The 16,140-nt window shown below is 32.3% G+C and overlaps 1 protein-coding gene across 2 annotated transcripts in view; it reads left to right on the top strand.

Moving 5' to 3' along the window:
- LOC128166633 (sodium-independent sulfate anion transporter-like) overlaps positions 1 to 16,140 on the top strand; it is a 22,208-nt gene extending 6,068 nt beyond the window's left edge. The window contains exons 4-21 of one of the 2 annotated variants that reach the window (XM_052831925.1): positions 734 to 938; positions 1,192 to 1,277; positions 1,632 to 1,711; positions 1,833 to 1,887; positions 2,220 to 2,316; positions 2,598 to 2,776; positions 3,319 to 3,391; positions 3,553 to 3,603; positions 3,929 to 3,989; positions 4,118 to 4,173; positions 4,803 to 4,943; positions 5,514 to 5,572; positions 6,742 to 6,813; positions 7,402 to 7,501; positions 7,837 to 7,904; positions 8,201 to 8,266; positions 14,575 to 14,662; positions 14,783 to 16,140. In XM_052831925.1, the coding sequence (XP_052687885.1) occupies positions 734 to 938; positions 1,192 to 1,277; positions 1,632 to 1,711; positions 1,833 to 1,887; positions 2,220 to 2,316; positions 2,598 to 2,776; positions 3,319 to 3,391; positions 3,553 to 3,603; positions 3,929 to 3,989; positions 4,118 to 4,173; positions 4,803 to 4,943; positions 5,514 to 5,572; positions 6,742 to 6,813; positions 7,402 to 7,501; positions 7,837 to 7,904; positions 8,201 to 8,266; positions 14,575 to 14,662; positions 14,783 to 14,844 (1,599 nt within the window). In that variant the 3' untranslated portion in view covers positions 14,845 to 16,140. Of the gene's footprint in view, positions 1 to 733; positions 939 to 1,191; positions 1,278 to 1,631; positions 1,712 to 1,832; positions 1,888 to 2,219; positions 2,317 to 2,597; positions 2,777 to 3,318; positions 3,392 to 3,552; positions 3,604 to 3,928; positions 3,990 to 4,117; positions 4,174 to 4,802; positions 4,944 to 5,513; positions 5,573 to 6,741; positions 6,814 to 7,401; positions 7,502 to 7,836; positions 7,905 to 8,200; positions 8,267 to 14,574; positions 14,663 to 14,779 lie in introns of both variants that reach the window. The other variant, XM_052831924.1, reaches the window with a different exon arrangement.

Genomic DNA, 16,140 nt, shown 5'->3' with positions numbered 1-16,140 from the left:
TCTAACTCATTGCTTGATATACATTAAATTTAATGCTTTGCCATAGCATTTGGTGCCCTCTAGGGAGTAGATTTTCTTAGTGAATTAAAGGTCACTAGGTCAAAGGTCAAACTACTCTGGACATCAACCTAAAGCCTAAGTGTTATCAAGTATCCACTCAATACTTTGAGAAACCTTTGTTTGACAGTATCATAGTTGATATACTGATGCCCCTTTTCAAAGTAGAGAACCCCTTTTGATTTAATTAAGTCATCAGGTCAAAGGTGAAAGGTCAAATTACAATAGTTTTTCTTTACATCCTTTACTTATTAACTGGTATGTGTTCAGTACTTTCTTAAAAGGTTAACCCTTTTCAATATTGTCACTTCAGGGTTATTTATGGTTTTAAAATATTTCTTGTTATGGTAGATTTTAGACAATATTTTCTTGAATTTTAGGTTAATTTGTACAGATTAGGTTATTAGATTAGGTGACTAAATTAGACAATCCAATTTTCATTTGCCATTTATATACTTCCAAGCAATTTGAAACCATTTGAAACGTTTCAATTTTACAAAATACTTTGTCAAAGTAAGCTTGACCTTGAACTATGACCTTTTTGTATTTTTTGAAAACCTGTGAAGAAAATGATCCCTTTTCATAAAAAAATACTTCCGAAAGTTTTAAATATTAAGACCGAATTTTGTATTGGATCAGCTAATCAAGTGATATTTTCATTTTTTTTTTTTTACAGTATGGCTTGTATTCGGCTTTCATGGGATGCTTTGTGTACTGTTTTCTTGGAACGGCCAAGGACATCACACTAGGACCGACAGCCATCATGTCTCTCATGACCGCCACCTTCGCCACTTCCCCGATTGAGGAGGACGCCACATACGCCATTGTTCTCTGTCTCATCACTGGTTGTGTACAACTCTTATTAGGCCTTCTTAACTTAGGTACCATTTAATGACTGTATATGTCAAGAACAATTGATTTTTTGGTCATGTTATTAGTTGAGAAGAGACTGTGCTATTTTAAATTCAAAGAAAAAAAATAATTTTTTTTTATTATAAAATTTAATAATATCATACTGATGTGCCTTTTTGTATCTGCAATAGAAAAAATGTTTTCTATCAATATCTAATGAATTTCTTATCAAGATAGTATCTGAAATATGATTCATGTGAATTTCTTTATTGTTTTTAATAGGTATATTAGTGAACTTCATCTCTTACCCCGTAATCAATGCATTTACGTCGGCAGCTGCCATCACTATCGGTTTTGGCCAAGTGAAGGTAATGAAATCTTATTCTTAGATACATGTGTTTAAAAAACTTTTGTGAATTAAAATAACATTTTTCCCAAGATAGTTTCCGTAAAGGGTTTTTTTTTTTTTTTTAATTATCGATAATTATAAAAAAGAGTTAGAGAATTTTAGAGATCAATTATCTTAGAAAGACAATTTTGATTTTTAAAATTTTATGTTTAAAGATTCATTCCCTCTTTGGATCTCTTTAATCGATAAACAGAAAAAAACTTGATCCTTTTTTTTTGTGCTAGCTTGATAATCCATTAAATATTCATCCCTAATTAGTACTTAAATGAAAATAAAATTATTCTTAAAATTTAACAATCTTTGTTTTATTAAGGGGATTTTAGGTTTAACTCATATTCCAAGAGATTTCCCAGAAATGGTGTATGAAACTTGCAAAAAGATTCCAGAGACCAAGTGAGTTAATGATGCAAATAATTTTTAACAATTATGTTTGTGTTTTCCTGAGTTTTCTGTTCTACTGTATTTTAAAGTCTCTAAGATATCGGGATTTATAAGTTGGGATTTTATCTTTCAGGATATGGGATTTAGTCATGGGATTGGTATGCCTAGCCCTGCTCTACGTGCTCAAGGTGAGGAGCTGACAATTACATTTATCAATTGATATTAATGATAAAACAGCACTTCTAATTGGTTTGAAAATTTTGTTGATATATTCATGTACAAAATTTTCATATACAGCCTGAATAAAAAAAAAATACCAAATTCATTAGAGCTATTTGTTGGTAACTAGTCTTTTATCAATTTGGATTTTATCAGTATAAAATAAATTTTAATGGAAAGAAACAAATCTGAAAATCATTAAGAAACCAAAAAAAATATACAAATTTTACTTTTACCTCACGTTGCATCAGTTTTATTAACTGAGACAAATGAAATAAACTGAATTTTTTGCGGGTTGTAGAAACTTCGAACTATCAACTGGAACGATGACCTGGATGGGCCAGGACCCAATCGCTGTGTGAGGTTCTGTCGGTACCTTATATGGCTGATTGGCACAGGTGTTTGTTTAATTCATAATGTTACTGTGGTCATTTCAGTCCAGGTAAAATACTTGGGGTTTTTGCCCTTTAAAACACAACAAGAGAAATCTTTTTTAAAACATATGTACATGTATCTAAAAAAAGTTAAGCTCTTATTAACTTTTAGTGAAATCATTACAAATGAGTATATTATACAGTGTATACATTATTCAAGATCAATGATTTAACCAGAGAAGTTAGCATGTTTATTCATATAAATAGTAATTTTAGAGAAGATTTGGTTTGTGTTTTCATTTTAGCTTCCAATGCCATTGTTGTAATCTCGGCCTCCGGTGTGGCAGCCATTTTGATTAGTCAGGGCAAAAACAACACACTGTCCATCACTGGACATCTGAAGCCTGGGCTGCCAGATTTCAAGCCTCCAGATTTCTCCTACACCAAAGACAACATCACAATAACAGCTTCAACCATATTCTCAGTAAGCAGTACCTATGTTAAAAATATCTACAGGTTCATGGTTAAGATTTTCAATGGACTGGGGTCAGTAGCTAATTGAAGGTATCATGTTTTTGGTACTCTCTGCTGAAAGAAAGCAGTATAAGACAGGAACACTGTTTTCCTGATATTTACGTTTGCAAATATGTTTCCTTATATGAACCTATAGAATAGCAAAAACGTTCAATTCGGTATGAACTTTTTCATGACGTCACAACGATCATAGCACGCGCTTGTCGCTTGGATTATTGTAAACTTAAATTCTCGGTAATTTTAACAGTTCTGGACGATTTGTCTTTTTCAAACATAAATATAAGTAATAAACAGCAATGTTAAAAAGTTCACCGGGATATGAAGTTGGTTGGTACGTAATCAAGTCTACCGAGAAGCCCTTTGGGCTTCACAGGATTTGATCACGTGACCAACCAAGTTCATATCCTGATGAACTTTTTAAATTGCTGTTTTATTTCTTAATTAAACTGACTGATGCATGTTTATATATGAGGCTTTATGATTATTTTTTAGGATATTGGTGCAGGTTTTGGAATTGTACCTTTACTTGGGCTCGTAGAGCTCATAGCCATAGGGAAGGCATTCGGTAAGAATAGACAAAATCGATATTAACATCTTTTTATAGAATCTGATTTATTGATGCCTACAAGTATATCCATCACTTGGAATACATGTACTCTCAATTTTGATAATTGTGCTTACCCGGTAATTACTATCAGACTAAACTATTTGTTCTTTTTTGTGCAGCTCGACAGAATCACTACAAAATATACCCAAGTCAAGAGCTCATTGCTATAGGTAATATATCTGTTAGTGAAATAAATAAAATATCTCATATTTTTAAAAAATGCAAGTGTTTCACTCTTTTCATAATGAAATGTCTATTGTGAAAGTAATCGCAAGCCAATCTGTACAAATATATGCAATATAACGGCACTGGTATGCATGTATGGTCCTTGTTTATCTCCTGAATTCACATGCAGGTACATGTAATTTTCACTTTTGGGAATCTTTCAACAAATCAGGAAGCAAATCTTTAGAAAATTGTTTTTGGTATAAAATTGCATAAGCAGCATTATTTTTAAAATTTCTATTAACATTGTTAATATATATAACTCCATAGGTTTTGCCAATATCATCAGCTGTTTTGTTGGGTCTTACCCAGTGACCGGGAGCTTCTCAAGGTAAATTAGCCATTTTTAAATCAACCCATTGACAATGAGAGTAAAAATAAAACAGAGACAAAATTTTGTGAATACAGTTATATTATACATGGTAAATCTATTATTAATGAGCTATATCAATTTTTCAGAACTGCTGTAAACTCTCAGAGTGGGGTGAAAACTCCAGCATCAGGCATATTCACAGGTTTGTTGATTTCTTCTGTAGACTATTATCATACTTTGCCATTGATATTCAGACATTTTAATTTGTTATCTGGTTTTGCTGATGATTTTGTCAGGTTAAACTAAGTTTTCTTGACCATTTTGAATGAAACATGACTAATTGTGCATTGATTAACCTGTAAGGAAGAGATAGAGTTTTGTACAAAGAATAAACTTCTCACCATCCAAGGAGCAACTAAGAATTTCATCAAGCTGTAGTCATTTTATTTATTTCATTCACTACTGAATTTAAAACTTGAGTACATGTATGACCATAAGTATCCATGATGATAGGTTGCTTATTTAATTAGGGGTTATTAATCACACATGTATAATCACTCTGGGTGTAGAAAGATATTTTATGCTTTATATCTGGAGAATTCTTTGTTTGTTCATTTGGTACCTTGTCCTAGTGAAATAGTTGTTTTTCAGTATTGCAACCTGGGCAGCCACATCTGTTTATTAACACATCTTGTTTTTAGATACATGTACACGTCTTATTCACGATATCCATCTATATAGCAAAAATTTTACCAATGCATAGTACAGGTAGATAGATATTGATCCCAATTTTTCTGTACAGGTATGACCTCCTCACCTATTTTGTTACAGGTGTTCTGATTGTGCTGGCCCTGTTCACACTCACGCCTTTGTTTTACTACATTCCTAAATCAGCTCTGTCTGCTGTGATTATCTTTTCTGTGATACAAATGGTGGATGTGATGGTTGTGAAGAAACTCTGGAAAACCAACAGTAAGTTTTAAGAATTTATGGTAGCTTAATTTTTATAGATTTTGTGCCTCGCATACATCCTTAGTAAATTATGAAACACAGTACTAGTATTATTTAATCAATTATACAAGTAAATCCGTAATAACTAACAGTAAGTTTACAGGGTTCAAAAGTGTTTAGTCGAGTGAATATTTTTAAGAGGAGAGCTGGGTTCACTTTAAAAGGGTTCAATTATCCATGCATGACACAACTTTGAGCCAAGATTTTAAAATACTTGATGTTTAATCATTTACTCCACTCTAAAATGATATTGAGCCTAGTCTGAATTATTCCAGCTGGAATATGTTGCAGTTAGTATGGACTCATTAGAATTTATGGTAGCTTAATTTTCAGTAGATTTTGTGCCTTCATACATCCTTAGCAAATTATGAAACACAGTATAATTTAATTAATCATTCAAGTAAATCCACAAAATTACACCTCCATAAATCTGTGAAAAATTGATAATCCACAAAAGTAGGCCCCTAGGATTTCAAAACAGAATGGGTTATGGATTGTATATAAACTAACCATCATTCATCTTTCTTTCAGAAATAGACTTAATTCCTTTATTTATAACCTTCCTCTCCTGTCTCGGAGTTGGAATGGAGGTAAGACATTACATATCCAAGCAAACACCACCGGGAATCATTATTGATGTACATGTTAACACATGCATTCATTTGAGAAGTCTTATTTCATAGGGTGTGATGATAAGCTTTGTCAATCATGAAATTCTTCTGATTCACTGACATTCACCTACATGTATATCAAACATTTAAAAACATCTCCTGTAAACCAACTTTTATATGTGTGCAAGAAACTTTCTTGAAATCACTAGACTTTGTTATCGCAAATATTTCTTGCTGCAAACCAGTCATCAATTGACTCTAATACAGTATGACACGCTTATAACGAAGTGCCAGCGACAGGAGATTTTTCTTCGTTATAAACATAATTTGTTATATCTGTCAAGTTTACAACATGTGATAAAGTCTCAGGGAATGAAAATCACTTCGCTGTAAGTGTCAGTTTATTATAAGAGTGTTCTCTATAACCGAACTTTACTGTATATTATTTTCAAGATAATCTACATCTTGGTCACTACGAACTAATTATCTTTGTTAAATCATGAAATAAAGTCAACCAGAATAAAAGTTAAGTACTGATATATGCATTCACCAGTATGATCTTGAAATCATACATTTAGGTATTAAAGTTTACAATTCTATCCATTTTTGTAGTCAGTTTACTAGTATCAAAGGATCATTATACATGTATTTGATTACTGGCATGCCTTAATGATTTCTCTCTCTTTTATCCTTTCTTTCATTCAAATTTATATTACAAGAGCAATTCCTGTATATGGTATTCTTATTTAGGGAGACGGAAGAAATTAATATCCACATAAAATTAAGTGAAGCACCCTTAGCAGATTTTAAGACATCCCTTATATTTTTCTGACAGTGGTGAACCATGTGAAATTTTAACAACAGTTTGGTGCTCATGATTTTATATAGTGAAGATTTGATAAAAACAGCAAAATCACACAATAAATTACTAGAGTAAAATAAGGAACCTACAGTATAATTGAATTGAATAAGAGTTAGATCCTTTGATCTGTTCATGTAAGGTACTTGAAATATGTACATGCATATCATTTCCACAAATATTAAACATAGGGCAATGTAATGATCCGATTTCTTATTATATTATGTAAGACTCTTCAGAACTTTTACATGGTTGTAACCTTGCATGGTTTGCATGCTTTATCTTTCAGTATGGTATATTGATTGGTATAGGTGTCTCTATGATCATTCTTTTGTATCCATCTGCAAGGCCAAAAATAAAGGTGAGAATATTTTGTAGCAAAACTTACTTTTAAAATCATCTTCATTACCGTATACAGGGTTATTTTCGCCCTGTGTACTTTTCGCCCTTCTATATTTGCAAACAAATTTGCCCCGTCTTGAATTTGTCCAGTTGTTTTAAAGAGGGATATAACTTGAGACATTGGAATTCGCCCAGTCTTAAATTCGCCTGCTGACAATGAGGGTGAAAATAAAACAGTGGCAAATATTTCTCTGCATACAGTATATATATGAATCTGATTCAGCTTTTTGGATGAATGTGTCAGAATTTTTAAAATGCATTTTCAATGGAAAGATTAGTACTTCACTTACTACCCTTATTAGTATTGTCTCGCACAAATAAACACTCATCGTCGGAAACCCACGGTCGGTCTCACTTCTCTTACCTCGAGGTAAGAGAAGCAAGACCGACCGTGGGTTTCCGATGATGTAAGAGAAGTGAGACCGACCGTGGGTTTCTGACGATGATAAACACTATAATTGAACAGGGTTGGGGGGATGTCTGGAATAGTTAGATTGTTGGTATTCTGACATAGATGTGTAAAAACCTGCTTTTCCATGATTTAAAGGTAGAACCTGGTGGTGTAAAGGTTGTGAAATTAGACCAAGGATTGCTATTTCCTGCTGTCGAGTATTTACAGGAGTGTGTCTTAGAGGCAAATGAAGCAGGTAAAAGAAAAAACCCAAAAGCTTTGATTTAGCATTTCCATTAAGGAACTTGATCTCTTTGCTAAGAAAGATAACTCTTTATGAGATAAACAAATATTGTTCCCTTATAAAATTTTAAAGATATTAAAATGAGTGCCTGATGTCAAATTATGTACTAAATTTATGTAGATTTAGCTTCAACTTTCATTGCTTTTTTAAAGACCATAGTTCCAAAAACAAGATTTATTAGTGAAGATTGGGAATTGGGATGCTGTTGATACATTTTTAAGTTGGAACCAATTGAAAATTGAATGCCAGAAAGATTAATAACATCTGTCTGATCTTAATCTTTCCAGATGGCAAGAATAATTCCGTTGTGTTGGACTGTAGTCATGTGTCTGCATTGGATTATACTGCAATCCAGGTAACAATACATAAAGACATTCAAATTTAAATTTTGTCTCATTTCTAAGTGGGTACCAACATCTTAGCTACAATTAATTTATCTGATTCATCACATATGACCTAAAATAAATTTTTCAAAAATTATAATTTTATCTTTGAGTTCAAAGACCATGGTGGTACAAAAGTATTAAAATTCCTAGCTCAGCAAACTCATACCCATTGACGAGACTGTTAATTTAAAATAATTCAAAAAGCATCTTGTCAGAGAAAAACTAGGAGTCAATTGATCATAAGAATCAAGTTTCTGTATTCTAGGGCATAACTGAGTTAATAGTGGATTTCAAGAGCAGAGAGGCCAAGCTCGTGTTTGCAGGTTTTCCAGTAAGTGGTAAAATGAAAATTTCTGATAACTAAAAGTCTTGACTGATAGGCATGTTACTACCCAAAGTATTCAGCTCAGGAATGGATTGACAATTTAGTTTAATGCTAATGAAACTGGACTTGTTATAAATTGTTCTAATACACCTACAGGTAAATATACAAATGATTGCTTGTCACATGACAGATTTCAAATTTCTTGACACAAACATAGAACATCATTTCGTAAAAAATAAAAAAGAATTTCATGGACTTGCAGCCAATGCACATACATGTATATGTGAAGAAAAATATAAGTATGACTTGTTCAAGAATTATCGTAAGAGTAGAAAATATGAATTAAGATTAAAGTTTATACACTGTACCTAATGCAGTGTTCATCATCATTATAGGAAGTTACAAACCAGGGCAGTGTTTTACAAAAGAATATGCAACTTTTGACCAAATTATTGAATGCTTATTAATCACAAACTAATCAGTGTTTTATTCCATTGGTTGTAACATATAATAGTGGAAATCAAAATAGTTATAATTTAATTCTGGTTGTAACACGCTTTTTGATTGGCTAAAAAATTATTTTATATCATATAAAGAATGTTGCCTACGTACGTCATAGTAAAACTAACCTAAAAAAATATCAATACGCCTGACGTTTCGTTTGAATTTTGTACAATTTTATGTCATTTTAAAGGTCAAATGACCGTTTTTTATTTACAATGAAGAGTAAAAAAAAATTAAATTATAAGCAATGAATTCAATATTTATTAGTTTTATACAATATAAAATGGTTTAAAACAGTTTACGCTTTTTTATAAAGCGCTTCACAGTGTTTAAAGCGTAGACTGCCCCAAACCATTTTATATCGTATAAAACGGGTGCGTCTTTTTACCCCAATGAACCCCAATGAACCCCAATGATACCCCAATGAACCCCAATGAACCCCAATGATACCCCAATGAACCCCAATGATACCCCAATGATACCCCAATGAACCCCAATGATACCCCAATGAACTCGTAAATACTCAAATGATACTAAGTATGTTCATAATTAATACACTTAGTGAATTTTTTGTAACAACATGTTACACAAATGAAATTTCAACTATGTGCCGTTTTTTCACCGATTGGGCCATATCTTGTAATGGGTAATGATTAGAATTTTTTAAGCTAAAATTTGACTCAAAGATTAAATTGTTTGTGACCTGTATTTATGTCCTGATTTGAGTTTGTGCTAGTTCAACATAACTTTAAGAAAAAGAGACATATCGATTCTTTTCCATTAGAGAAAGACTTCAGTTTCGATATTTTCATTTGTGAGCTTGCTCGCAATACCTCTAGTTTCGTAAAAAAAAAAAACCAAACATTATCAAAGTACATTGTATACATGTATTAAAATATACAAAACATATCCCCAAAATTAATAACACAAGGCACCTTTAACGTATCGGGTCTATGTATAGATACTAAACCAGTAAATTGAATATACAGAGCACTGAAAATGGCTAACAACGCGAATTTTCACAATTTCAATTTTTCGTGTCGCTAGCCATTTTTAGTGCTTTATATACGAGGGTTTTTCAGTATTTATTGAGACATTTTCTCTTATTCGTTTAGGAATAAAGAATAACCCTTGCAATTTCACAAATATCTAAATAAGGATATAGTTTATTGAAGTAAAAAGTTTTCTGTCTACGGCATGATTAGATCATCCCTAGTTAATAGCTGTTCAACGTGCCTTCTACCAGTGACCCGGCGCAAGTTCTGCAAATTTTTCACAACGTCATTTTAACGCTTCTCATTGCTCCTGTGTTTTAAACACCTTACAGACGAACAGAAATAAGACTTGCTCTTTATTTCTCATCTTTTGTTTTCATTTCAAGATGTCATCATTTATATTTTCTCTCATTCTTGAGTTTTTGTGGAAAAACTTTCGGGTTATTTTTACACGAAAGTCAAATTACTGTTAATGTCTCCTTCAGTCATTTTGTATTTCAGAACTGTTGATAAAAGTTATCATGTAAAAAGAGCTTGATATTTAGTCCCTTTGTTTTAATTTTAGTAAAACCATCAGTAAAAAAAATATGACGAACTAAAGCTCTTTATCCTTGTCATCGTATAGTTTTTGTTTAAGCAATTGCGTGGCCTTATGGTAGCTCGCGGGTTTACCTGCTTGTGAGAAACAAACCTACCTTGAAAATTTGTCCACGTGATCCATAGGTTTTATAGTTTTATTTCTAAAATTTACTTAAGATTCGTCTGCGCGGTAATAATGTTATCGTGTTTCAAATACAGTGTCATTAATAAAATCAAGCAACGCCATTTCAATGAAATATATAGTAAAATGCACATTTTAACCGAGAAACGCATTACAAAACTATGCTCCAAACTTTTAAACGAATCAGACGAAATTAATCATACTCAACATAAAAACAGAGGAGATAATTATGAATCAATTCATAAAAAAACATTAGTATGTGTTCTCGGCCAATTTTTGGCAAAAAAACTTTAAAGATTTAAAAGATTTCTCAAAACCTTATATTTTCATTACGACGTTAGCCTGACGTCATCATTTCCTTACTTCTTAGAACACCAAAATTGAAATGCATTTATTGACAAGACTAGCTGTTTAACACATTTTATAACATGTTAATGCTTATTAGACATTATTGTGAATGTTATGAAATGCAATTAATGTAAGGCTGTAAAGATACAGGAAATTGCTTTTTTGTTTTTATGAAACTCTGAGTCAATCAATGCAAAAATAAAATAACAGGCAACTACTGACATTATAAGTAAGTAATCGAATAAAACAGTTATCTCAAGCCAAATAAAATTTAAGATATTTTAACCAGTTTGAAGTATATTCGCTGCACCGCCATGACGTCAAAATTCAATGTAAAGTCGTTGTCAGATTTGAATTTTCTATTGCTTGGTAAATATATTTGTACCATATTCGTATTTCAACTCAAACATCAGTGAAACTTGGTCAAAATGTAGTCGCAAAAATTGTAAAACGAACATATATTATTTCATATCTTATAACATTAACTGTAGGTATACGGGCACTTAGAAATTGGATGTTCAAGTTTTTAATCTCAGAGTTTATGCCTGAGCCAGGTAACCCGACCACCGACTTGTTTATCTACCGCCGTAAACGAAACATTTGATGTTCTTTTAATATTACTTTCTTTAGTTACTTGTTGGGGTTTCTTCGATTTTTATTCCAACTTTAACACTAATTCTTCATTTAAAAAGGGAAATATTTGAATTGTCTCAATAATTTCCGAACATCCCTTGTATATATCTACACGCCCTGAATGATTGGTAGAAATCCGCAGCGGCTGAAACTGACAAGAAACTGATAACGGGGTTATGTATTTTTTCTGCAATGTTGGGGGTATACACATATAGTAACCTCCAGGTTCTTTGACGGGGGGGGGGGGGGGCTTCCCCACAGTCCTTAAGCACCTGTGTCATTTTTACCTAGTATATTTTTGTATTGTTCACCATTATATGTGCTATAAGACGTATGTCTTTTGCAATAAAGAAATTGAATTGAACTAGGAAAATTTCACAAGATGCAAAGAAAATTAATATTTACCATAAAAATGTACAACAACGATCACATTGGATAAAGTAATTGACCGACAATTAGTAATCGAGAACACAATATTCATTGGGCGATTAACTACATTTTAACATATTTCTGTCCATTGCTAATATAGGGTTGATTGGGGTACATATCGGGATTTATTGTAGCATCAGTGGGGTTCATTATGTACAGTGGGATACATTTGGATATCAATTACTATAACACTTTTTTATTTACATTCATTCAATATTTTCTCATGATAACCTTTTTATCGAACATCCGATTTTGTTTTATATTATATAACTCATTAACGAACAAACAAGTTAATTCAATTTGCCCATATTTGAATACACGCATAAGCATTCTCTGCCATAACTGCCCATTTTAGTTACGCTCTTTTAAATCTGAACAGTCACACATGCACCTTTAAGTAATTGGTTATTCTAGATAGTGTTTTTAAAGACTCTTCCATGTTTATTATGGTTATCTTTTATAAAAACTTCATCTACACCGTACCATTAAACTTGATTCTTTAAAACAGATTAATTTACAGCCATTCGTAAGAATATTTCTAATATTTCTGCACGGCAGAGGGTTTTGGTCAACATATTTATCTTGCATGTCGACATATTTGATAGAAAAATAACTTGCACACAAGGGGCAGAGAAATGCCACCATACACAAATGTCAAAATTTGAAAACTTCATTTCCGCCCTACGAATCTCTAGAATCCAAGAGCTTCCAAGGGCGAATCTACAAATCTTTAAAAATTCTAAATACTTTTAATAAAGACATTTAAAAAAAGTGAAAAATTCGAAGACTTTTCCGTACAAAATTTCTATAATCCAGGAGCTTCCAGCGTCAATGCAGCCCCAAACCCCCTGCCAAAAACTGACACCCCCCCCCCCCCCCAACTTCAAATCGTGGATCCGCCCTGCAATGGAAGTTGACGTCGACTTCTAAGGTCAAGATCTTGTAAATGATTCCCGAGTATCTTTTTGGTGCTAGAACCATTATGACGTCATAATTGATTTGATGAATCTTTTCCCGTATTTTACGGCTTTAAAGTAATTATGTAGAAAATAATATTCTGACATTCGATATTTAATCACGGGAAAAGTAATCCCGGTACCTATATTCAATTTGACATCATTTTAAAGAGGAGGTCAAGAGCTTGTTTAATGCCGTTTTTGGAGAGACTGTAGGCATTCTAGATACATTTCAATTGTAAAAAATGGACAAAACTCCGAAATATGTTGCTTTTATCCTTCATACTTCATAGAAAATGGTTGTTTAAAACAAGATTTTTTATTGCGCTTACCAAAAATTTAAGCCCCGGTACACCCTATGAAACAAAGATATTGTTATGAAGCATCATTAAAAGAATTTATATCTTGAATTTCATAAACCTGTAGGCACCTTTCATTTACTAGATCTTGACCTTAAAATAACTTGACGACATATACAGTCGGAGATCGGAGTTGAACGTCGCATACCGAACTGTACGTCGTAATAGCCAATGCTTAGTGGAAAGGGGTGCGTAATAACAATTGAAGATTGTCGGTGGGGTGTGTTTAAATTTTCATGAACGCGGATGTTTAAGGCGAGTTAACAATTGGACTGATACTTTTGATCAAGCAAATCTGATGCAAATAAACACGCATACGCTAGCGTTTTATAATTTCATTTTTATACCATGACAGACATCTTCCCAGTTCAAGATTTTCTGATCCGCTCCGCTATATACAAACCGATTTTTGAGAAGCGTTGCGGATCAGAAACCCTTGAAATGGGAAGATGCACGGCAGATTGGTAGTTAATACTTATACTTTATTTGTAAACAATGAACGGATTGTGTTCTACGTCTTAACGAATAAATGATGAATGCAGAAAACGGGAAAGTTGAATGGGATAACCCCTCTCTCCCCAATTGCTTTTTAATTTTGCTCCCCAATTGCTTTATATTCTTATTTGGGACAGTAATAAAAAATTATAGAGAAATTTGACCTGGAAACAAATTTTATATTTCATCCATTTCAGTGTGGATTTTTTAAAACCCTGCCAGCTCCACTAAATATTCAGCCATGGTTTGGATTTTTATTTTAATTTTAAAGAATAGTTTTTAAAAAAGAATTAAGAAAAACTTTAGGTCAAAAATGAACAAAAACAAAAAGGAAAAATAACCCCTTGATATTAATTATATACATGCACGGTGTTTATTCACACGCTTGCGCGGAAGATCTTTTAACTATGCACACATTTAGTTTCATTGGGGTATTAATATTTCAAAGTTCATAAGGGTATCATTTGGGTTTATTGGGATATCATTTGGTATCATAGGGGTTCATTAGGTGTATTTGGGTATCATTGGGGTAACATTGGGGTTCATTGGGGTATCATTGGGGTTCATTGGGGTATCATTGGGGTTCATTGGGGTATCATTGGGGTTCATTGGGGTATCATTGGGGTTCATTGGGGTATCATTGGGGTTCATTGGGGTTCATTGGGGTAAAAAGACGCACCGGTATAAAACAAATAAATATTGAATTCATTCCTTAAGTATTAAATAAATGGTTTTATATTAATTTTGTTCATCAAAGATCACTCCATGATACTGAAAATATTTACGACTTTTTCGCAAGTTCTTTTTGTAAAATGCCGTCCAGACTTATGAAAATTGTTTTTTGTGCCTTATTGGCTTTATAAATTTTTTGCAGAAAAATGTACTGAAACATTTACAAGTAGCAGACATACCAGAGTTGACAGTTAGTTCAACAGTCCAGGAGGGCTGCAAGCTTTTACAGGGTATGGGTGTTAAGTTTTACATCTTTTTTTCCCCTTGTTTATATATAAAGTATGCAGACATCTATAATCTGGAAAGTTTAATAAACGGTTTGATTTATCTTGTGTATTTTGTTTCAGAAGAACTTACCCCCGAGTTTCCAGGAGTTCAACACATAAAAGTCGAATACAACTCACGTTTGTGATGACAATTAAGTTGTCAAAATGCAACTTCTTTATGTGATAAGTTGAATTCAATTCCCCAGATGTTGTTAAAAAAAAAAAATTGAATTCAACCCCCTGCTGTGATAAGTTTATATATAGGTGCCTTGCTATATAATATACTGTAGACAGCATGAGTTTTAAGATGTTGGTACAATTACCTATTGTAAAATGGCAAATCATCATTTTATAGTTAGTATGTATATATCTACTTGAACGTGTACTTATATCATTGGACTCTATGTTTTTGGCTCATTTACAATCACTCAGAGAGCAGTTTTAAACTATGCAGTTTAGCTACATGTACATGTATTGTGACTGAGCAGAGCTCATTTAATACCACATTCAGTACTTATATCATGATCATGATATACTATCATTTGTTTTGATAATGGTGCCAAAAACTGTAATGCACAATTAAATCATGTCGAAACAGAATGATATTGTAAATTTAGTTTTCTTTTTATATTAAAATTGATGTTCAGCTTTGTTGTTTTTTTTTTTGTTCATTTTACGTGTATCAAATTTTTTGTGCATTGTTTCATTAAGCTATAATTTTAGTATACCGGTACATGTACATGTATAATTACAGTGCTAAAATTGTTGTATGTGTATCAAGTTGTTTGTGCATTGTTTCATAAAACCATAATTTTTAATATACATGTATAATTATTATTGAGCAAAGTGTATATTGGTTAAAGATTGTATCATTATTGCGATGAAAAGATAATGATGAAAGTTAAAATCCAAATTATTGAAGTTTCCATTGTTAGCACCAAATTGAGGATGTTTGCATCAAGCTTGGGGGAAGTACGGTAACTCATGCCTTTATTGTTATTGTCTGGAGCAACTACATTGTATGCCCATGTAAAAACAAAAAACAAGAGGAATATTGTGTATATAGATCGAGTACTAAATGCGGCTACATTCCACATTTATTATTATAATAGTTATCTTCCCTTCAGAGTAAATTTATAACCTCATTATATTCTATAATTTAATGTCTGTTTGTGTTGGAACAGTTTTTTCTAAATTTAAGCTTATCATAAATATGCCCTTTCAAACAAGATTTACAATTTTTTTTTAAAATTCAACCAGCACATTCTTTCCTGTACCTCATTTACTTTTACATTGTAATTAATGCAATCTCCTTTGATTTAAATTGTGCAATAGATATATGTGTACCTAATTTGTTTATATTTCATTATTTTTTATAATCATGATGTTATATTTTTTTAAGTATATGCCCCCTGAGTGCCCTTCATTGGTGAACAACTGTA

Source organism: Crassostrea angulata, chromosome 10 (assembly GCF_025612915.1).
Source record: "Crassostrea angulata isolate pt1a10 chromosome 10, ASM2561291v2, whole genome shotgun sequence".
NCBI lineage: Eukaryota > Metazoa > Mollusca > Bivalvia > Ostreida > Ostreidae > Magallana > Magallana angulata.
The sequence above is the reverse complement of the archived record's forward strand: the minus strand, read 5'-3'. Positions and strand labels throughout refer to the sequence as shown.